The sequence below is a fragment of the Saccopteryx bilineata genome, chromosome 1, assembly GCF_036850765.1.
Source record: "Saccopteryx bilineata isolate mSacBil1 chromosome 1, mSacBil1_pri_phased_curated, whole genome shotgun sequence".
NCBI classification, from domain to species: domain Eukaryota; kingdom Metazoa; phylum Chordata; class Mammalia; order Chiroptera; family Emballonuridae; genus Saccopteryx; species Saccopteryx bilineata.
This window is the reverse complement of record NC_089490.1, coordinates 126679159-126702410: the sequence shown is the minus strand read 5'-3', so window position 1 is coordinate 126702410 and position 23252 is coordinate 126679159. Positions and strand designations below refer to the sequence as shown.

General features: G+C 39.9%; 1 protein-coding gene across 5 annotated transcripts in view; it reads left to right on the top strand.

The window, feature by feature from the left end:
- The window catches only part of ITPR2 (inositol 1,4,5-trisphosphate receptor type 2), a 525086-nt gene that overhangs the window by 136775 nt on the left and 365059 nt on the right, over nt 1–23252 (top strand). For all 5 annotated transcript variants that reach the window (XM_066264976.1, XM_066264974.1, XM_066264967.1 and 2 more), the window contains 2 exons: nt 13007–13051; nt 21381–21532. In XM_066264976.1, coding sequence (XP_066121073.1) covers nt 13007–13051; nt 21381–21532 — 197 coding nt within the window. The remainder of the gene's footprint in view (nt 1–13006; nt 13052–21380; nt 21533–23252) is intronic.

Sequence of the window (23252 nt, the reverse complement as noted above, 5' to 3'; positions counted from 1 at the left end):
CCTAGATGCCTCTTATAATATGTTAGGATTAAAATTCTCTTGGGTCCTATGTTAGTGGTTCTTTTTCTTAATTTACTTTTTAATCAGTGGCTCTTTTAGCTACTGACTTCATCAAGAAAAATAATTTATCTTAGTTTTCATGTTAATTTCTTTAATTAAAACTTATATCATTTGATACATTCAAATGATTAGATTGTTAACAATTAGGTTGTTAACAATTAGATTAAGAATTGTTTATTAACTTTAGTGATGACTCATGACCTCAACACATAAATTAATTCATTAAAAATTGAAAAATTGAAAGCGGTTTATACCTTTAACAGAATTTGAAAGACTGTCTTCTCATGGTGATTCAAGAAAACAGAACTTTAAATACCAGTTGCTATTTTGTCCTTTAAAGAGTCTGATGTGTCTATAGGATATTTTTTTCGACCTTTATACTTTGGATAACATCTGTTTTTTATGGCAAGGTGAGGGAAGGAGAATTAAGCATTAATTAAATGTGTATCTAAACATTGAAAGCCAGGAATTGCTACTGATTTTAACTAGCATAACAGAATGGGCACTTCTGTGTAGTATTCTAATATCAAAAGGGAAATCATAGTTTCAATATTATTGACATCCATTAGTTAGGGTTTTATATTTCCTATGTCAGTCAGCTCTGTCCAGACAAGATCCTGGCACAGTCACGTTTCATATGCTTGTCCTGCTGGTGTGGAAGTGTCCAGGGGTGTGGTAAAGTCACAGTGATTGTAGTCACTATCACTTGATAAAACACTGCTTTCCAATTCCAGTTCCACAACAGGTGAAAGCTGGCCTATGATAGTTGAAAAACAATGATTATCTTTTTGCTTTTATAATTATTTTTTTTGTATTTTTCTGAAGCTGGAAACGGGGAGAGACAGTCAGATAGACTCCCGCATGCGCCCCACCGGGATCTACCCGGCACGCCCACCAGGGGCGATGCTCTGCCCACCAGGGGGTGATGCTCTGCCCCTCCGGGGCATTGCTCTGCCGCTACCAGAGCCACTCTAGCGCCTGAGGCAGAGGCCAAGGAGCCATCCCCAGCGCCCGGGCCATCTTTGCTCCAATGGAGCCTTGGCTGCGGGAGGGGAAGAGAGAGACAGAGAGGAAGGGGGGGGGTGGAGAAGCAAATGGGCGCTTCTCCTATGTGCCCTGGCCGGGAATCGAACCCGGGTCTCCCGCACGCCAGGCCGACGCTCTACCGCTGAGCCAACCGGCCAGGGCCTATCTTTTTGCTTTTAAAGCTGTCCAGGTCTTTAATTTCAAAGCATCTTCATGTCACTGAGGGATAGGGTAAGGAGTTTCCAATATTTTGAGTTTTAACCTCCTTGCAGTATTTGTTTTATTATATTATACCCTTATTCAGAAGAGAGAAAAAGCTCCATGGCTTTTATTGTGCTTTCCAGTTTTATTTTAATACCTAGATACCACTTAAAAAATAAGACACCCATATTGCAATGTTGAAAATGTGAGAGTTGGGAGTAATTATTTTTGAATTTATAAAAATAGCAAACATGATCTCTTAAGATTTCATATGTTGTTATTTTTTTCCCTTTTTTTTTTTTTTTAACTGAGAAGAGGGGAATTGGAGAGACAGACTCCTGCATGTGCCCCAGTTGGGATCCACCTGGCAACCCCTGTCTGGGGCTGATGTTGGGACCAACCAAACCATCCAAAGTGCCCGGGGTGATGCTCAAACAACTTGAGCCACTGGCTGGGGGAGGGAAAGAGAGAGAAAGGGGGAGAAAGAGGTGAAGAGAACCAAATGGTCGCTTCTCCTGTGTGCCCTGACTGGAAATCGAACCTGGGATATCCACACACCAGGCCAACGCTCTATTCACTGAGCCAGCCATTCGGGTCCAATATATGTTTCTTAAGTGCCCAATAAATGCACAGCATGGTGGAAAATGCTGTAGGCAGAGAAGGAATCAGAGGAGTCAGTCTTTGCCCTTAAAGAACTGACCTTCTAGCGTGACCTGTGGTGGCGCAGTGGATAAAGCGTCGACATGGAAATGCTGAGGTCGCCGGTTCGAAACCCTGGGCTTGCCTGGTCAAGGCACATATGGGAGTTGATGCTTCCAGCTCCTCCCCCCTTCTCTCTCTCTCTGTCTCTCTCTCCTCTCTCTCCCTCTCTGTCTCTCTCTCCTCTCTAAAAATGAATAAATATAATAAAAAAATTAACAAAAAAAAGAACTGACCTTCTAGTTGAGAAGACAGCATACAAAACAACACGGTTTATCAGCAGGCAAGATCATGTAGGGCTGATTGTTTCTGCAGGTGGAGTTAGGTTAGTGCGAGATTAGTCAAAGAAGGCTCCTGCTTAGGGTGAACTTTTCCGCGGTTCTCAAAGGAAGTAATAGACCCAGGTAGGCAAAGAAATAAAAGGAAAGTCCTTGAAGAAGTTGCCAAGGAGACACAGAGAAAGATGTGGAATGTCTGAATCATGTGTAGACAATGTAAAAAGACAGTCCAGCTAAAAGAAAGGGGTTCTAAACCAAAATGTTGAGTGACAGATCTCTGTGCTTGAAGATTTTGAATGGAAGGGTCCGAATGTGATCTAATTAGTGCTAGCAATGAAATTTGAAGTTGATTGTGGTAGCTTGCTACCTTAGAGGTTGGGACTGGGCAGCTGTTTGTGGAAATTTGGTAGATGCCAGTGATGCCATTAGAAAATATCTTAATTTCCACCCTTGAGGAGCTCCCAGTACAGTGAGATAAAGGTATTGTAGCAATATGAATTGTGGCGGGCTCATAGGAAAGCACTGAAGTGCAACACGCTTTGGTAGAGGGGCCGGGGAGGCCCCAGGAACAGGGCAGAGGCCCGAGAAGGACCTGTCTGATGGAAGAGTAAGAGGGGGAAGAGAGAGAGAGCGTGCTCAGGCAGTGAGAAAGCTTTTCCCCAGGGAAGGAGGAGAGGGCTGTTGTGCAAACTGGTTTTATACGTATGGTGACTATGTGCATCTCGCATAGGATGTGTGTGAGTTTGGAAGTGGTGGGGCCAGGAATGTAGGGCAGCTGACTTTTCCAGGCCACACATATTAGGCTAAGGACAACGGGCTGTGTCTTTAAAGAGCAGTGTTCGAAAGAAATCTGTACTTAAAGAAGAACACTCCAGAATCGCACTGTATTGTACAGTAATCACTCGCCACCTGTTGTCTGTTCAAATTCAGTATTATTAACATTAAATAAAATTAAAAATTCAGTTTCTTAGTCACACTAGCCACATCTGAAGTTGCTCAGTATCCCATGGTATTGGAGCGTGCAGACATAGAACATTTGTGTCACCACAGGGACAGTGACACTCTGGAGCCTTTGTGAAGCAACTGGAGGGGTTGAATTTAGAGGCAGGAAGACCAGCTGGGAGACAGGTGTGATACCCTCAAGGAATTTTGAGGACTCAGACCAAGGGAATGGTATTGGCAATGGCAGGAAGGGGAAGACATTTTTAGGACATAGAATGGATGGAGTGGTAATCCTCGGGATGGTAGGGGTTAGGGAGTAGGAGGATGTGGGCTTTGGAGAACTGGCGATGGCTTTCAGGAATTTGGGGAAAAGGAGAAGAGGTGAAAAGATGATGAGGGTAATAATACATTCAGTTTTGATATGTTTATTTGGTGGGATTTGTAAAATGTCCAGGTGAACATGACTAATAAGCATAGATTCTACGACTTCTAGAAGCCTGGGGATTGGCAAGGGCTGAGGAAATGGATGTGGTCCTCACCAGCGTGAGTGAGATCATCAGGGAGAATGAAGAGAGGGAGTGACGTCTGAGAATGGAACCATGAGAAACATGATTTTTGTTGGGTGGACAAAAGACTGGGGACCTGAGAAGTCAGAAAAGCAACTGGATACTCAAATGAGCTGAATCACAAATACCAAGCAAGGGAAGATAGGGTTTCAGAAAGGAAGGGACTACCGTATTTCCCGATGTATAAGACACACTTTCCCCGAAAAATTTGTGGTCTAAAAATTGGGTGCGTCTTATACAGTGGTTGTAGTTTTTGTCTTTTATTTAAACTTTTTTTTTTCTTCCTAAAGTGAGAAGTGGCCAGGCAGAAAATCAAACTCCCACATGCACCCAACCAGGATCCACCCGGCATGCCCACCAGGGGGCATGCTCCGCCCATCTGGGCCATTGCTCTGTTGTGGTCAGAGCCATTCTAGTACCTGAGGCGGAGGCCACAGAGCCATCCTCAGCACCTGGGCCAACTTTGCTCCAATGGAGCCTTGGCTTTGGGAGGGGAAGAGAGAGATAGAAAGGAAGGAGAGGCGGAAGGGTGGAGAAACAGATGGATGCTTCTCCTGTGTGCCCTGGCTGGGAATTGAACCTGGACTTTCAAATCCCAGACTGACGCTCTACCACTGAGCCAATTGGCCAGGGCCAGTGGTTATAGTTTTTTTCCTAGCATTTTCCACTTTTTCTTGCCTGTTGAGGAGTTGTATGAATTTTATGATGAATAAAACTTGAGCTCAATAACTTTAGGCCCTGGCTGATTGGCTCAGTGGTAGAGTGTTGGCCTGGCGTGCAGGAGTCCCAGGTTCGATTCCCAGCCAGGGCACACAGGAGAAACCCATTTGCTTCTCCACCCCTCCCCCTCTCCTTCCTCTCTGTCTCTCTCTTCCCCTCCCGCAGCCAAGGCTCCATTGGAGCAAAGTTGGCCCAGGCGCTGAGGATGGCTCCATGGCCTCTGCCTCAGGCGCTAGAATGGCCCTGGTTGCAACAGAGCAACGCCCCAGATGGGCAGAGCATCGCTCCCTGGTGGGCATGCTGGGTGGATCCCGGTCGGGCACATGCGGGAGTCGGTCTGACTGCCTCCCCGTTTCCAACTTCAGAAAAATATAAATAAATAAATAAATAAATAAATAAATAAATAACTTTATGTAATGCATTTCCCCCCCAAATTTTGGACCCCCAAATTAAGGTGCATCTTATGCATGGGAGCGTCTTATATACATGGGGAGATACGGTATTTTCAGTGTTCTGAGATACCAGTTTCCCATATGGGAAGGAGTTTGCCACAGTAAGCAATTCTTGGACACCAGCTGGGTGTCCTGTGATTTAATCACTTCCAACACAACCTTCTTAGAGATGGTGTCAGGTTCCGTGGGGTTACGGTTCAGCTCTACAGTACTGCCTGGCCAGCTTCACCTCAGACACCGCTCATGAGCCCGGGTTGTTTGTTACCCGGGTGTTTCTGATCCACCAGCTATAAACTAGAGGTTCCCATGGCCTCTTCCTTGGATTTGATTAAGTTGCTAGAATGGCTCACAGAAACATTTTAGTTATTAGATTACTGGTTTATTTAAAAGGATGTAGCTTACAAACAGCAAGATGGGCAAGATAGGGGGAAAAGGCTCAGGGTTTCGACACTCTCTGGGGTCAGTACTCTCCCCAAATCTCCATGCACTCACCAGCCGAACCCTGTCTTCTCAGTTTTTATGGAGGCTTCATTATATAGTTATGATGGATTAAATCATTGGTCATTGGTGAACAAGACAGCCTCCTGCCCCTTTCCTGTCTCAGAAATCAAGGAATAGGACTGAACATTCTAACACTGCAATCATAGCCTCAGTCTTAGGGCATTCATTCCAAAGTCATCTTTTTAATATTACAGAAGACACTTTTATCTTTCTCACTACTTAGGAAATTACAAGGGTTTTAGAAGCTCTGTGCTAGGAAGAGGGACAAAGATCAAATTTATATTTATTATTAAAATTAATATCACAGATACTAAAGTGAAAAGGACAACAAAAAGAGAAAAAACTCGTGGACATGGACAATAGTATAGTGATTACCAGGGGCGGTGGAGGAGGGCCTGGGGGATAATGGTGATGGACGAAGCCTTGCCTTGGGGGGTGAACACGTAATACGGTGTACAGATGATGTGCTGTAGAATTTGGCACCTGAAAACTATATGATTATGTTAACCAGTATCAGCTCAGTAAAATCACTTTTAAAAAAAGAGATGGATTCTTATTCAATTTAGAGATTCCAACGGTGTTGCTTTATAGAATCCAAGATTTGTTTTTCAGAAATACACAATGCTAGAAAGCCATAGACAAAATGTGAAGCAAAGTATTTAATTATGAATTAGATAATGCATTTGTGACTTCATCAGATAATGTATTACAGTTAGGTTCTCTCCCAATAATATCAGTTTCTGTGGGTGACACATTAATCAAATGGCACAAAGGGAAGGAAAACAGTGTTTAATACAAAGCACAGTTGTCACTGTCACCCTCATTGCCAGTTTGCCATAGACCTCCTATCACCTGTGGGTGCAGGAGAGTTCACCATTATATCTGTGGGAGAAAGTAATTTGACCATATTTTGAATATGACAATAAGGGAGCCTCAGCAAATAGTTCTTCCCCAGTCGTGGGAAGAACTATAAATCAAGTATCATTATTTCTAATATGATACTTTCTTCATTTTCTTTTTCTTTTTAAAATTTTTATTTTATTTTAAGAAACAGCGACAGAGAGAGTTAGAGAGAGGGATAGATAGGGACAGACAGACAGGAATGAAGAGAGATGAGAAGCATCAATCATCAGTTTTTCGTTGCGATACTTTAGTTATTCATTGATTGTTTTCTCATATGTGCCTTGACCATGAGGCTACAGCAGACCAAGTAACCCCTTGCTTGAGCCAGCAACCTTGGGTCCAAGCTGGTGAGCTTTTTTTTTTTTCTTTTTTTTTTTTTTTTTGCTCAAACCAGATGAGCCCACACTCAAGCTGGCGACCTCGGAGTCTCGAACCTGGGTCCTCCGCATCCCAGTCTGACACTCTATCCACTGCGCCACCACCTGGTCAGGCACTTTCTTCATTTTCTTTCTTTGAATATTACTAAAGCAATAACTTGATTAAAGAATATAGATTCCAGTAGTGAAAAATGATTTTACTTATTAGTTTTTATATTGCCTTTTAAAAAGCAACTTGCTTATTTGTTTGTAGATTGGCAAAACTTCCACCAGATGGCAGTAAACACTTATTTTCTAACTGTCCTATAGTCTTTGGATTTAGTTAAAAACAAGTATTCCAGAACCTGTACATTGGCATAGAATCTTATGAATTTTAGGGCTGTAGTTTTAAATATCCCTATGTTTAGCTCTCTATCAAATATATCAGCCACAGTTTGTGAAAAGGGTACGGTTTGTGTATGTATATATGTGTGTATATATGTGTGTGTGTGTGTACACACACACACACACATATATAAATACAACCCTATACACAAGTAATTAATATATATCAAATATTATATTATATATCAAATAAATGTTATATATCAAAATATAAGTTGTGCCTGGCACATATAAACATTTAGCAAATGCTATTTTTATCTTCTTTTCTGATTTAAAGTTATCAATTAGAATAAGAGATAGGCTCTGAAATGCCAGTAATTGAAAAGGGGGAATATATATATATATATATATACATACATATAAAAGCATTTAAAAATACACACAGTGATTTAATGACTTTCATGTCATACATGATAAAAATAGATTAAAACATTTCATTATTAAAAATAATATTTTTCTTTTAAGAAAATTAGTGATATTGCCAATTTATAAGCTTTTAGCTGGTTTCTTGCTATTGCATTAGATGGAAGTTGCAGTTTTCATTTGGTTGTGGTACAGCCACGACTTTTCCTGCCGAGGCATTACATACCCTCTGCCACTTTTCTGTTCTGACTTGTCACAGTGTCTGTGTGACTTCTTTCTAGTCCTCTTTGGCCATTTAAATGGAAACTCCCTTCGAAGGTTAGTAGTGGGTATTTGTTCATCGTAATCTCTCTTTGTCACTCACTCCCACGGCTGCAGTGGTCCATGAATTTAATCTAAGATGCTCTACTGCCATTGAAACTCAATATATGTACCTAAGATTGAATTGTTTCCTTGCAAAATATTGAATTTTCTTAGTTCAGAGTTAAAAACTTGAGAGTCATGATAAAGGAATTTTTCTCTCTCAGTTTATACATTTAAGTTCTATTGACTGTGTCTCTGTAAAATCTTCTGTGTCGTGGTCCCCTTTCCATGTCAGCATGGTTATTTTTTGTTGGCACTCTACCACTTCTTACCCCAACCACCCACTTGGTTACTTCGCCTCTTTCATCCTCTGTCTCCATCTCCTACTAACCTTGGCCAGTAGAGGATTTTTAATGTCTCGCTTCTGCAACTGTTTTCCTAAAGATACTCAGAATCATTCTGAAGATGCAAACCTGTTAGCCTCTGGCTTAAAGTCTCCATTGGTCTGCACGGGACTTCCTTATACCTTGGATCTCACCACTCCTCTTTATGGGGGCAGGAAGGAAGTCACGTGCTATCTAGTGTAACTAAAAGATGCGACCTTGGAGCCTTTAGACCTGTGCTTACAAAGAACTCTGCCACTCACCAGCGGTGAGACTGCACAGAGTACTTCACCTGGTGTGTCCCAGGGGCTTTTATGTAATTTGGGGTTAAGAATCCCATCTAATAAGATTATTGTAAGGGGAATGATTAACCTTTAAAAGTATACAAAAGTATTCCATAAGTAACGTTTATGGGCCTTCTCTGAGTCAGTCCCATTTCCTCACCTCTGTGGCATTCACTCCCCTGCATGGCCTGTTTTCTTCACTCCTTTTCTCCTCTTCTGCCAGTTATAATCCTGCCCATCCTTCAGGGTTTATCTCAGATGCTGCCTTCTCCATGAATTTATTCTTGAATACATTTGCCCACCACAGATTTCCTCCTTCTTCTGACCTATATTATTTATAAATTATTCATTTCTGTCCTCTCTTGTCACACTCTGTTTTGTATTAAGGCTAACTGTATTTATGTCTTATTTCTCTTCTTTGATTGTAAGGTCTTGTGGTCAGGGACCATATTCTCTTTGTCTTTGCTAAAAAATAGCATAGGCCGTTTGCCCATTGTAGATGATTTATTAATATTTATTGAAGAAATGATTGAATAGCATATTAAATCTTTCTCTCCAGTGCCAGATTTATAATTTATTTTTATAATAAAGAAATATTTTCTTTAAAGTCCTAAAAGATTCAGGAATCTCCACATGACCACATCCTTTATCTTCTTTTGTATAATTTTTTTCAATTTATCTTTTCTCTACTTACATTAATAATTACCCTTCATATATATTTAGAGAAAGAAAGCAACAGTATAACTAAAACATATATTGAAGCATTTATTTATTTAGCCTTTAGTTAATATTAGTGAATATATGTAGCCAGAGATTTATTTGGGTGGCTTCCCTTCCTTCTCTTCCTTCTCTTCTTCCCCCTCCTCTGCCTTCTCCTGCTTCTCCACCTCTTGTTCTTCCTCCTCTTGTTCTTCCTCCTACTCCTCCTCAATCTCCTCCTCATTCTTACTTTTATAATTTAATAAATTCACTGAAGCAGCAACTCTATATATTTTTTCTATTTATTTTTTATTTATTTATTTTTATTTTTTACAGAAAGAGAGTGAGTCAGAGAGAGGGATAGACAAGGACAGACAGACAGGAACAGAGAGAGATGAGAAGCATCAATCATTAGTTTTTCATTGCGCGTTGCAACACCTTAGTTGTTCATTGATTGCTTTCTCATATGTGCCTTGACCACGAGCCTTCAGCAGACCAAGTAACCCCTTGCTCGAGCCAGTGACCTTGGGTTCAAGCTGGTGGGCTTTTGCTCAAACCAGATGAGCCCGCGCTCAAGCTGGCGATCTCGGGGTCTCGAACCTGGGTCCTCTGCATCCCAGTCCGACGCTCTATCCACTGCGCCACTGCCTGGTCAGGCAACAACTCTATATTATAAAAGAAAAATCATTGCAGTCTGAGAGAAGATGAGGCAAAATCTAATTAATTAGCACCATCTTCAGTACTACTGCCAGAGACATGAAGATGTGAAATTTAATGACATACAAGTAGTATGATTAGGCAGGCATCAGTCATGGACTTTCCTCATTTTATAGATTTGGATCCTGAGTTCCATGGGGATTAGGTGATCTTTTCTACTAAGGTCCATGGTATTTCCCTACAGAGCAGAGTCTGGAAAACAGTTTCTCAGACATCTCTCAGGGATTGAACTTGGTGATCATAAATGGGTAAAATACTATATATGAGGAATGAATTTTAGAAAGTAACATTGTCTTTGGGGTAGAATCTGAGCTCCCATTCACAGAGCATAAATGATTGTGATTGACTTAAGTATATTAATTTCTGTTTCTATACACGTTTTAGTTATGGATGTGATATGGTTTCCAGCATGAATTTGTGTGTTCACAACCAGCTACTCAAATGCTTGTTGAATAAGCTGTGGTCATAAAGTATATCCTTAGTTAAACATGTTGCACATCTTTTGGATATAATTTTAGTATTGATTTGTTTTTAAAATTTTAAAGAAAAGCCTGAATTATTTAGACTGAAAACAAATTTAAAAATAAAGAATAGTGATACTTGACTAAAAGAGATTAATAAACCCCTTCTGGGCATTATGTCAGAGCTTTCATTGCTACTAAGTAAAAGTGTGTCCTTTTGAGTTTGAGTAATTAGCAGACCAGAGGCTGGTTAATTAACTATCTTTTTGGCTTTTTAGCTTTCACTCTTGAATTCCAAAAGCAAGATAATCCTGTTTTGGAACTAACTCTCCTATTCATAGTTCAAGACAATTTAAGGAGCCTGGAGTATGAATCTCCATAGAAAAAGGTGGCACAGTGGTTAGAGCGTTGGACTGGGATGCGGAGGACCCAGGTTGGAAACCCCGAGGTCGCCAGCTTGAGCATGGGCTCATCTGGTTTGAGCAAGACTCACCAGCTTGAACCTAAGGTCGCTGGCCTGAGCAAGGGGTCACTTGGTCTGCTTAGAGCCCCCCCCCCCATCAAGGCACATATGAGAAAGTGATCACTGAGAAACTAAGGTGTTGTAACAAAGAATTGATGCTTCTCATCTCTCTCCCTTCCAGTCTGTCTGTTCCTCTCTCTGTCTCTGTCACAAATAAATAAGTAAGTAAATAAATAAATAAAATAAAATAAAAAAGAAGAAGGAAAGTTAGTTTGGAATCTCCAGAACTGTTGGCCTAGGACTAACAGGCAATTTGTAGCTGGATTTCCACCAGTTTTACTATTTATATTCTTATTTTATATTACAGTTTTAGCTGATCATCCTATTCTGTTGCCTTTGCGTAGAAGCGATGTTTACTTGTTCTTCCCTGGGTATGCCATACCATTTCCTGAACATTTTGCATCATACCACAGAAAATACTCAGAGAAACGCTGAGAAAGAATTTCACCCTCTCCTAGCATACTTTATATCAGTCCCTTGTCATTTGTTTCCCCTTACCACCTCCCTTATCCTCAGAGCTCTATGTAGAACCAAATGGGTTCAGTGGGTGGTCCTTTTGTTCCATTTCTTCTGTTAGTTTTTTTAATTCTTAATTCTCTTTCTAAATCTTTAGCTGCAGGGCCGAGAAAAGGGCACATTCCCAGTGTAGTTCCCAGTTCTAACAGATGTCGACTTTGAGTGCCTGGGTTCTATTGTGTTTGCCTTTTATCTCGACCCCTTTGCTGTTTTGGCATTACCGTGCAGCCTAATGCCAGCTCAGAGCAGCAACAGTTCTCTTTCTTCTCTTTGTTCATCTGATGCTTCTCCAAAAGCCTTTGACCATTGTCTGCTGCCTCTACATTCTGTCCATTTGTTTTCTGAGCTTTGTCTTGTCTCCCTGGCCAGGAGAAGATAGAGATAGGTAATGGGACAGTCGATGGGAGGATTGGGCAATTTTCTGCTCAGTCTAACAGTTACAGAAACTTCTCAGCAATAGAGAAACACTTCTGTTTTTGGTTGTAAGTACTCTGGGTTTCTGAGTCAGTGGACAACACTAATGGGAACCATAGCAAGTATCCTTTGAACTATGTTCACAGAGCCGGTAGCTTGAGGTGAGGTTAACGTCTCATGGACAAGCCATGAGTTTAAAAACTGCGGAGTTATTTGCCTCTCCCCTAGCCTGCTTGCTTTATAACTTACTGTCAATTCATTAAAGATTTGGGGTTTAGGTTGCTTTTTAGCTGTAGTTTTTAAGGATACTGAGTTTTTTTTTTTTTTTTTTTCTTTTGTTTTGAGCATTTTTAGCACCTTCACTGACAGTGGTAAGTTGGGAGGACCATTCCTCACAGATACTAACTAGCCAAGTGCCATTTTGAGGAAGACTCCCCTACATTTTTAGATGGTGACTTTAATTACCTGAGGTTGCATATTATATATACTGATTGGTTTACATTAAAATGATTACATTCAATTGGAAAACTTGTTATTTTGAGAAAAACATCTCATACATTTATTGTTTTTACAAATTATGGCAGTTATTTCAATACAACAAAGACATCCTCTTGAGACTGTGTGGTCCGGTGGGAGTCAGGAGTTATGGAAATGCGTGGACCAGCACATATGCAGAACTCATCCTTCTCATTGGAAGGACCCTGAATGCCACAATCCAAGCCCAAAGACATGTGCTCTTGTCTGTCTGTTTCAATAGTCCTCATGCATTATTAGCCCACATATCCGATGTGTATCTGATTCATTGCTTCTCCTTCGCTCAGTGTTTGTTTCTTGTGTGTATAGCGTGTGGATCATGATCTTGAATTGTTAAATTCTTCCTTTGCTCTATTTTTTAAACCGGATGTCTGAATAATTCATCGATGGCAGATTTTGTGGTGTGTAAAATGAACTCCCTTAAATGCTTCCTCAGAGGAGGTGGGATCGTCATCTCTCATTCAAAGATGTCAACTGTTCTTATATAAATAAAGCCCATATACTTGTCATTTTAGCTCCTATATCCTGCAATGAGGGTTTGAAGGTATGTTTTAGATTGTAATATTTATTAATTTTTTTTTCTTAGCTTCTTTTCACATTAAGCTTAGTTGAGGGTACCATAGTGAACTGAGTTAAAGATCACTGGCATTGTTAATGTGCTCTTAATAGCAATTCAAAGTAGTTTTGTTTTGTTTTCTAGCTTAATCCTGATTATCGAGATGCCCAGAATGAAGGGAAAAATGTGGTAAGTAGGTTGTTTTTTCCCTTAACAAATCCAAAACATCTTGTTTATATCTTATGTGAGCAAATTGAAAAGTTTACAGGAAATTTCAAGACTAGGTTCTCTGAGGGAGATTCTCTGAGTACAGGCTGTGTCTCAAAGATAAAAGAAAAGATTCAGCGGTCAGCAAACTCATCAGCAGAGCCAAATATCAACAGTACAATGACGGAAATTTCTTTTAAGAGCCAGGTTTTTTTAAACTTAAACTATATAGGTAGGTACATTCCTTACCGAGGTAGCGCCCGCACGTGGTATTTTGTGGAAGAGCCACGCTCAAGGGGCCAAAGAGCCGCATGTGGCTCGCGAGCTGCAGTTTGCCGACCACGGGTAGATTATAACATGATGTCCAGTAGGAGGTATTTAGGGAATTTCTAACAACTGGAAGGCCACTTATGATGAATGCTAAAGACAACAAACAACATCTGGGAGATAGGGTGTGTCTAGGCTTAGTTTTTAGAAGTGAATAAAAATTAGGCAGGAGGGCTTGACCAGGCAGTGGTGCAGTGGATAGAGCATCGGACTGGGACGCGGAGGACCCAGGTTCCAGACCCCAAGGTCGCCAGCTTGAGTGCGGGCTCATCTGGTTTGAGCAAAAAGCTCACCAGCTTAGGCCCAAGGTTACTGGCTCGAGCAAGGGGTTACTTGGTCTGCTGAAGGCCTGCGGTCAAGGCACATATAAGAAAGCAATCAATGAACAAGTAATGTGTTGCAACGTGCAATGAAAAACTAATAATTGATGCTTCTCATCTCTCTCTGTTCCTGTCTGTCTGTCTCTGACTCTGTCTCTGTAAAAAAAAAAAAAAATTTAGGCAGGAGGAAAGGAATTATGGTATGATATTAAAATAGGACAACAGAACAGTCTTTTTAAATTCAAAATAGCCCGGGTTCTACTTACAGGGGGATATTGCAGAATTGGACAAGTAGATGACTGACTTTTCTGATATTCTAATGTGTGCTGCTCTGAAAACATTTCCATCTTATTTTAGAGCCAATTTTTATTAAAACACTTATGATTAGTCACTTTGCTCATTTCATCATCATTTGTAAAGAAGATGATTTTATGATGATAACATGACTTAAGTGAATCAAAAAGTCAGAAAATCTGGACGATTTAATGTGATAGTGATAAACCCTGGGTGATGGGCTTATTATTATTATTATTTTATTTTGCAATTTAGCCAGATATTTTGATATAGAATAGATGCAGTCTATAATTCAATTTGCTTAGGAATTTAGTAATCCCTTTAGAATTGGTAGTTATTAGTACTGTATTATCCAAAATGCTACTGTTTGATAGAAAGAGTTGGAATGTTTAATTAAAATATGTATTTGCATTGCCACACAGCTTTATGTTTTGTGAGTTTATTGATGTGGGGAAGGTGAATCAAATCAGAATTTCTAGACCCGAGTCAATCCTGTTTGACTTCTTTCTCTATCTGTCAAGATTACAAAAGACATCAGCTCAAGACCCAATGAAAACTTTAATTTATGTCAAAGTGTTTCTAAATATAGACTTAGGCTTATCAGATCAATTGGATCATCCTTGTTTAATTCATTATCACCCTGTGTGGCTCTTTATCCCTTGGTTAAAAATGCTGCCACAGGACTATTGTTGAGTTCTTTCTTTTCTATGGTTTAGGAAAATGCTATCCATAGCCATGTTTTGAAAGCTAAGGATGAATCTTAGCTTCTTTGGTTTTAAGTATAAGCTTGTCAATGGCCTCCTGCCAAAGACCACCAGGAACACACCTGTGCTTGAACAAGTGGGGTTTATTACTCATTTCACACTTATTATGGGGGACCATGGGACATCTGAGTTAGAGGGTTGAGAGAGAAAACCTATTAGAGGATTTGGGCTTGTACTGGTGATTTCGGGGAGGGTTTAAGGAAGTGAGGCTTTGCTCTGGATAGGAATGCTCTCAGGAGGTGTTTTAATAAATTTTGTCTATAGAGAGGGCAGATGAAGGCCAGGCTAACACTGTTATTATTGAAGCAGCAGCAGCAGTCACTTGTATTAGGTAGGGGAGTAGATCCTTAGTCATTTTTGTGGCTTGGACAATGTTCATATTTTGTTGGCGTTCAAACAAGATTATGGAGTGGTATTGTTTTATCTTGCTCCATCCTAGTCCTGGGTGGCCTTGTCTGATGTTGATGTTTTGTGAAATTGTTCGTGTTTAACAGGAGAACGCCATGGCTTAGCTGTGAGTGCCGGACCAGCTCCCAGCAACACCAACATCTGGCTGATTATACCAGGCCAGCTGTTGGATGTCAGGGGGTTTACTTTTACAATATTCTATGTGACTTCTTCATGGTATAGGGTCAAGACAGTCCTACTTCTAGTACCACCATTAACTTGTGTTACCTCAGACTAGTGAGGTAGCTTTCCAGAGACTCAGTTTTATCACCTGTGTAGTGAGGTGAGAATATTTGCCCTACATACCTTACCTGTGTGCTGTGAAGTTACAGTGTGATCACAGATGGAACCTCTTTGAATAAGAATAGATAGATGTTAGTGGGCTAAAAATGCAAAGTGCTTCTGCTTCCAAAAGGGCATCATAGCAAGGCTACAAACTGTGCAGTTGAATTACATTTTTGAACTCGTCTCCTTGCATCTATGAACCATTTGGTGGTGGCGCTGCTAACCCTGGGCAGAGCTGAGTGGAAGAGTAGAGAGTAGGAAGCCTGTGGAGCAGCGTGAAGAATATCTATTGAATATAAGTAATAAATCCGTGGTGACACTCTCTCTTTGTGTTAACGAACTTAGACTTGACAGTTTATTTTCCTTTTTATTCTGAGTACAATTTCTTTATTCACCTCTAAAGGTGAGAAAGAACACTCTTTTGTTTTAGCAATACTGTAATTGCCTACAACCCCAGTGGGACTGCCTTTGCTGTAGAAGTTTATGACTGGATGTCATCTGTCATTTCAGAGACCCATCCAACTGGAGACATTTTTTTAATTTTTTCTCTCCAAAATTCCTAGCTTGAAGGTAAATAAAACTTAGAATATGGAACAATAAAGCTAAGAACATGGCTCCTCATTTTATAGACCATTTACCACCTAGCAATAATTGTGTTTCTGTATAAAAAAGCAGCAGTTAGAGTTTCACCTATGAAAATGAAACCAATTTCCCCAGACAGAATTCTCTTATACCGCAGGTCTGGGTTCCAGTAACTCTGAGTTCACTGTGACTGTGCTAATTATTTTCTTTCCTAATTTTCCCTAAGTCGCCTATTTAATATCCAGTTGATATTTTTTTCCTGTAATTTGTAAACCATTATCAAAATGTTGCCTTCCATTTTTCACATGCCAGAGGTTAATGTGTGGCACTGCTGAAATGAGGCGGAGTGTGTCAGAGCTCCCATTAGGACCCAAATTGCTGTATTTATTCTACAAAAGAGCCTATTATTTCCAATCTTACAAATGTACAGCAGCCACAGGGACTCTGTAAATATTGGCACTGAGTCAAGCCCAGCTGGGAACCTGACTGTCATTAGCTTCTTCTCCTTGAAAGGCTGTATCTTTTCAAATGGCTCTTAGAAGGGGATGTTTTGGGGGAATGACACCACCCATTTTAGCATTACCATATTTATGTGGAATGTGATCTGCTTTTTTAAGGGAGTGTCTTCTGTCCACACTGAGGATTCTTGACCTCAGCATTATTGATGTGTTGAGTCAGGTAGTTCTTTGTTGTGGGGGGGGGGGGCGTCCTTTGCACGACAGGATATTTAGCAACACTGTGGTCTTCTGTGCTTGTGGAATGACAGCAGTGGTTCCCCCACCCCAAGTTGTGACAACTGTAAGGGTGTCTGGAAGTTACCAAATGCTCCCTGGGGGCCAGACTTTTTTCTGTTGAGAAACCATCAGTCTTTGTGCATAAATATAAATAAGTAAAAATGTTCTAGGAACCAGGATACTTTGCAGAAATACACTTGAACATTATATTCTGTAGCATTTGGGGGGGGTACTGGATTCTGAAAGAAGACCACCGCATTTCCAGTGGTAAGTGATAAAAGAAAGAAAGAGGGGTCATATTGGAAAGTAATTTGAGAATAACAGATTTGTTAAGGAAGCACGGCAAAAGAGGTGTTTGCAGCTTTAAGCGGCAGAATTGTGTCTGTTACATAAAGTCAGCAGTAAGAGCCCACAGGGTCTGAACACAAACACAGATGCCTGCACATCATTATGCTGCTTTGGCCTCACACAGGTCTGAATCAGCCCTGAAAGCGCATACATTGTTTCTTACAGAATGTCTCTGGCTCCTAACAACAGAATTGCATTGTGATGTCTCTGCTCAAAATTCCATGACTCACAAATGAGTCAACAGAGAAGGTGTTAGAGGAGGCTAACTGCTGTGCTGCCACCAGCAGCCCCAGGATGGGCAGGAGAAGCCAGGCTAGCCATTAGTTTACTCGGCTGGCTTTTCGTAAAGGATTTTGGACTTGTATAACCTGCGAGGCTGTGTATCTTTCCTTCCAAGTGAAAGCGCTAGTTTTATAAGAGCCCAGCACACTAGGTTAATATTCTGAGGCCCTGCATTCCCTAAATTGAGTGTCTTGGATAGCTTGCTGGTATTATGTTTAACATCTGTCTAAGCTCTGCTGTTCCTTCATGTATTTGCAAGATGCAAGAGGGAGAGCATTGTGCTTCTGTAATTCTGTGTGGGGAACTAGTGTTTTTGTGTCTTTTTTTTTTTTTACCGAAAAAAAGATGTGGGTTTGTATACAAAAGTCACAAGCACATAAATTTTAAACAGAAATATCTTCATGCTATAGAAATATAAGATTGACTTTCGTGTATATCAACGCTTGATTCATACATTTAAGACTTGTATACTTAAAACTCATTCATATTTCATTATTTAAACATTTTGAGGGGCTGGCTTGAAGTTTACTGTCACACTGTTTACAAAGGAAAGTTTGAACAAATTAATAGAGTAAAAGAATTTAAAAGCAGAAAGTTTAAGAATTCAGCACTCTTAAAAAACTTCTAAACCTGTTAAAAGCTCTTATTCACACAGACAATTATTAGGCTATTTATCAGTGAAACGTACCTATTCATTAAAGCTCTACCCCACCCCCCCAATGATTTAAGTAAATTATTTAGGGGTACATTAACATATCCCACTTAATCCTGTGTAATGAAAATTAAACTATAGGATTTAAATAGTATGAGTAATTCAGAGTAACCTTTTTAAATTAACCCTAAGAAATGAGGTTCTTCTGCCCTGGCCGGTTAGCTCAGTGGTAGAGCATCGGCCTGACTGTAGGAGTCCCAGGTTCGATTCCTGGCCAGGGCACACAGGAGAAGCGCCCATCTGCTTCTCCACCCCTCCCCCTCTCCTTCCTCTCTGTCTCTCTCTTCCCCTCCCGCAGCCAAGGCTCCATTGGAGCAAAGTTGGCCAGGGCGCTGGGGATGGCTCTGTGGCCTCTGCCTCAGGCACTAGAATGGCTCTGGTTGCAACAGAGCAACACCCCAGATGGGCAGAGCATTGCCCCCTGGTGGGCATGCTGGGTGGATCCTGGTCAGGCACATGCACGAGTCTGTCTGACTGCCTCCCCGTTTCCAACATCAGAGAAAAAAAAAAGAAAGAAATGAGGTTCTTCTATGTTTGGAAAAGATTTTTATTGTTCACTATAAAAAAGGTCTCTGACTACTCTTTTTGGGACCCCACAGGGAGAAATTACCAATGAGTTTGGGTAGAAAGGCATTCTTTAGGAACCTGGATCTGCTTTCTTTTTATAAGTCTAGAAAATTTCTTTTATTAGCATTTCAAAAAGGGAGTGCATATAGGTGGATTGACTCTTGCTAAATGAAACCACAATGCCAACTTTCAAATGCTTAATATAGTTAGATCATTGGGTCAGTTAGTGCATTTTTCTTGAAGGAAAATCTGTATCAAAAGCCAAATTATAATTAAAAGATTGGTAAGTGGGGGCTCAGGAAATTATATGACACATATTCCTTTTAGTAACATGGGATCCTTACAAGAAGACTGGAATACTAATTTGTTGTATCTGTAATGGGCAATGGTGAGAGAACATTATCTCCAAAAGAGAGCTATTTCTGTTAGCAGCCACTTCACAGTCCCTCTGTACTCTAGCCCCTGGCAATCGGGAATCTACTGTGATTATGGATTTACCTATTCTGGACAGTTCATATATGGACTCATACAATAGATGGCTTTTTGGATCTGGCTTCTTTCACTTAGCATAAGGTTTTCAAGAGTCATGTATGTTGTAGAAAGTATCTGCATTTCATTCCTTTGTATGCCCAAATAATACTCAATTGTGCATACACCATTGTTTTGTTTAATCATTCATCATATGATGGACATTTGGGTTGTTTCTACTTTTGGGCTAATATGAATAATGCTGCTATGAACACTCATGTACAAGTTTTTGTGTGGTCTTATGTTTTCATTTCTCTTGGGTAGATAGATACCTTGAAATAGAGTTCAGGTTATATGTTACTATTTTTTTTTTAAGTGAGAGGAGGGGAGATAGACAGACTTCCATATGCACCCTAACCAGCAACCCCTGTCTGGGGCTGATGCTCTAATCAACTGAGCTATTTTTAGCATCTAAGGCCGGTGCTTGGACCAACCAAGCTATCCTCAGTGCCTGGGCCAACGCTTGAACCAATCAAGCCACTGGCTGTGGGAGGAGAAGAGATAAAGGAAAAGGAGAAGGAGGAGGAGATAAGTAGATGGTTGCTTCTCTTGTGTGCCCTGACTGGTAATCAAACCCGGGATGTCCATATGGCTGGCTGATGCTCTATCCACTGAGCCAACTGGCCAGGACCTATATGTTATTATTTTGAGGAACTGCCATACTCTAAATGGATACACCATTTTGTTTCCCCAGCTATAATATGATTTCTCCACATCCTCATTAACACTGGTTATTGCCTGTGTCTTTGATTATTGTCATCCTAGTGCGCAACTAATTAGTAATGATACTGAGCATCTTTGCATATATTTATTGGCTATTTGTATATCTTTTATGGAGAAATGTCTGTTCACATTCTTTGCTCAATTATTAATTGGGTTGTCTTTTTATTGTTGAAGTGTATGTGTTTTTTATTCTGGATGCAGTTCTCTTATTAGATATATGATTTACAAATATTTTCCCTTAGACTCTGTGTTTTTTTTTAATAGACATTTATTTTTTAGAGCACTTTTAGGTTCATAGCAAAACCCTGGCAGTTTCTCTGCTTGTTCACAGTTCCTGCCAATTTGTGTACCATTTGCAGAGGACAGCAGGATGAAACTGCAAGGGTATTCTGATACAAGGAACATGATATTCACATTCTTGGGATGGAAATTCAAATGACTGTTGTAAAATTTTCAGGTGTAATATTTCCATGTCTTAGCAGCCTTTAAATAAATGCTCAGGGTTGGATATGAACTGCTTTTGTTTGCCTTTCAAGCATCCTTTTCCTCCCTCCCTCTCATCCAACTTCCTGTGATGGTGCCATGGCAACTTCTCTCTTTCTCTCTCTCTCCGTCTTTCATTTTAAAATTTTATTTGTTTCAGTAAATATGTACAAGTAATGTACTTAATTACAAAGTTTATATTATTACATTTTGGTTTCTTGTTCACCAAATTCTTCTGCTGGGGATTGGACTTGAAGAGGTTCAAGGAAAGATACCTAATCATCAGTCTTGTATGATTGCCTGCTTTCAGTGGTCAGGATGGACTAGAAATATTGACTGAGTTCCACATCCTCATGAAGCCTTTGATTTGTGAGCCTCTCACTTTATTTCATTGTGTATGCGGTTACAGGGTGTTCTTGGTTCCAGTGGAACGAGCTATTGAATTGAATGGGAATGTTGTGGGTGATTCCCCTTCTCTCTGGGTTAATGTCTCAGTTATGTGTTTGGACTTAGGCAGGAGTGCTGAAATACTGTCATATTTTCTCTTTGATTTGTGAAATCTGTGTCATTCAACACACTATTTCTTCTTGTTTTTGTGTTAAATGTGGAATGGCAAAAATTGCTACTATGTACATACGTTTACTGAGGGGAGGGAACATCATTATTGTGGCTTTGAGTGCCTTGATCATTTGCCCAGATTCAGCCACCCCTCTAGGATTGTATGACTTACCACTGTTGATAATAATTACCTCAAAAGACTGTAAGGCCCGACCTGCTATTTTTGGTTGACCTGAAGTAGACATCGCTATAATCCAATAAAGAAATAACATGCAAATTTAAACCTTATCTCCTAATTAAGTATAGAGTCTAGTAAGAAACCTGATAGAAGTAAATAAGCTTGTATCTTCTCAACAGAGAAATGGAGATGTTCCAACTTCAAAGAAGAAGCGCCAGACAGGGGAGAAGATCATGTACACCTTAGTCTCAGTCCCCCATGGAAATGACATTGCGTCTCTTTTTGAACTGGATGCCACCACACTTCAGAGAGCTGACTGCCTGGTTCCAAGGTGAGAAAAATGTTATGGTTAAATGATCGTGTTTCTTTGAATAATTTTACTGGTAAGTAAGGAATTAAAATCATAATGTTCGTATAATTTTGTGTTGTAAAAGGAGAGAACATAAGTGAAGAACAAGTGTGGAAAAAAAACAAGTGTGTGTGCCTCTTTTGTGAGTAGGTTTGCTTTATTCTCATAAATGATTAAAATGTGCAGGGCCAAGGAAATGCTGAAAATTCATAAGAATCATTTATTCTTATTACTTGCATGGACTTTGGTTACTAAAACCAAAAAACAATCTAGACACTTTTTTATTAATATTTATATAATTTATTTTTATTTTATTAAATTCCAGATTTCTTTCTTTCATCTATTTATTCATTCCTTTAGTCATTCAAGCAACAAATTTTATTGAACATTGATTAAATTATAGGCATTGCCTTGGCATTGGGAAGAAGATAGTGAACATGGTGGACATTAAAGTGGTGGGGGAGAGGTAATAGACAAATATAAAATATCAGGTTAGGTAATGAGAATGCTTTGAAGAAAAATAGAGTTTGGAGAGAGTTCTATTAGGTATGAGTGTTCCGAAATGGCCTCTTATTTAGGATATCTGAGAAAATATCTGGATGATTTCAGAGATCAGTCCCTCTCTATTAGGAGTGGTTCAAGCAGCAGGAACATGAAATGGAAAAATCTTGAAATTTACCAGGTGTGATGAAGTGAGCAAGAGGGAGGGGTGGGGGATAGAGATGGATAATGTGGTAGCCAGAACTTAATGCAAGAAAATATCTTACATTGTTTTGCTCGCACTTGATTACTTTAATTAAACTATTTTGCCTCCAACTGTCTACCTTCCAACAATAACACTGTGATGCACTCTCTAGATTAGCAATTTTCAACCTTCTTTGTCTCATAACACATATAAACTAATTACTAAAGTTCTGCAGCACACCCAAAATATGTATTTTTTTTTTTGCTGATCTTAAAAGAAAATACGTATAATTTTGATTCATTCACCCTGAATAGCTATTGTTGTGTTGGACAATCTAAGGGTAAGAGGTCAATGCCCCTGACTAAATAGGTATTGCATGTCTTAAAGATTCTTGTGGTTGAAATTCGCTGCTTTAGATGCATAGATGAGTTTTGCCCACATTATTAGGTCTAGTGGGATGGTTCTAAATTATCCTTGATAGAGCTTTATTGTAGTTGGCCTTGATCAGATGACAGTGGTGAGGTTTAAAGTATTTACAGAAAATGTGGACATGGTTCTTGAAGTTACTTTCAGGGAGGGTAAAAACTGATATTCTAACACTGCTGAGAAACACTGTACCCTGAGCCTCCCAGGGTTTCATGGTTATTCTCATTCATGAGAGATGTTGCCGAATCTGGGCTTCTTGTGAGCCTCAATTGTCCCTGTTCCACCTGCCTATAAAGAGATATCCTTTTAAGATTTTATCTGATCCATGTCTCTGGCCTTCACTTTTGAGTATTGAGATCTTAATTAATCCTAACTATGACTTCATCATTTTAGTTTTAAACTCAGTAATGGAGTCCTTCTCAAACTCTAATCAAAAAGTTTGCTTAAGGAAAAGATAAAAGGTTCTCACTGTAAAGTGCATAGTCCCATGACAAATCCCTGAGCCTGCTTCATATAAAATTGTTAATCTGTTATTATTCAGAACTTTGGAAGCCTTTCTCAGTATAGAATGGAATTTTGTATCAACAGATT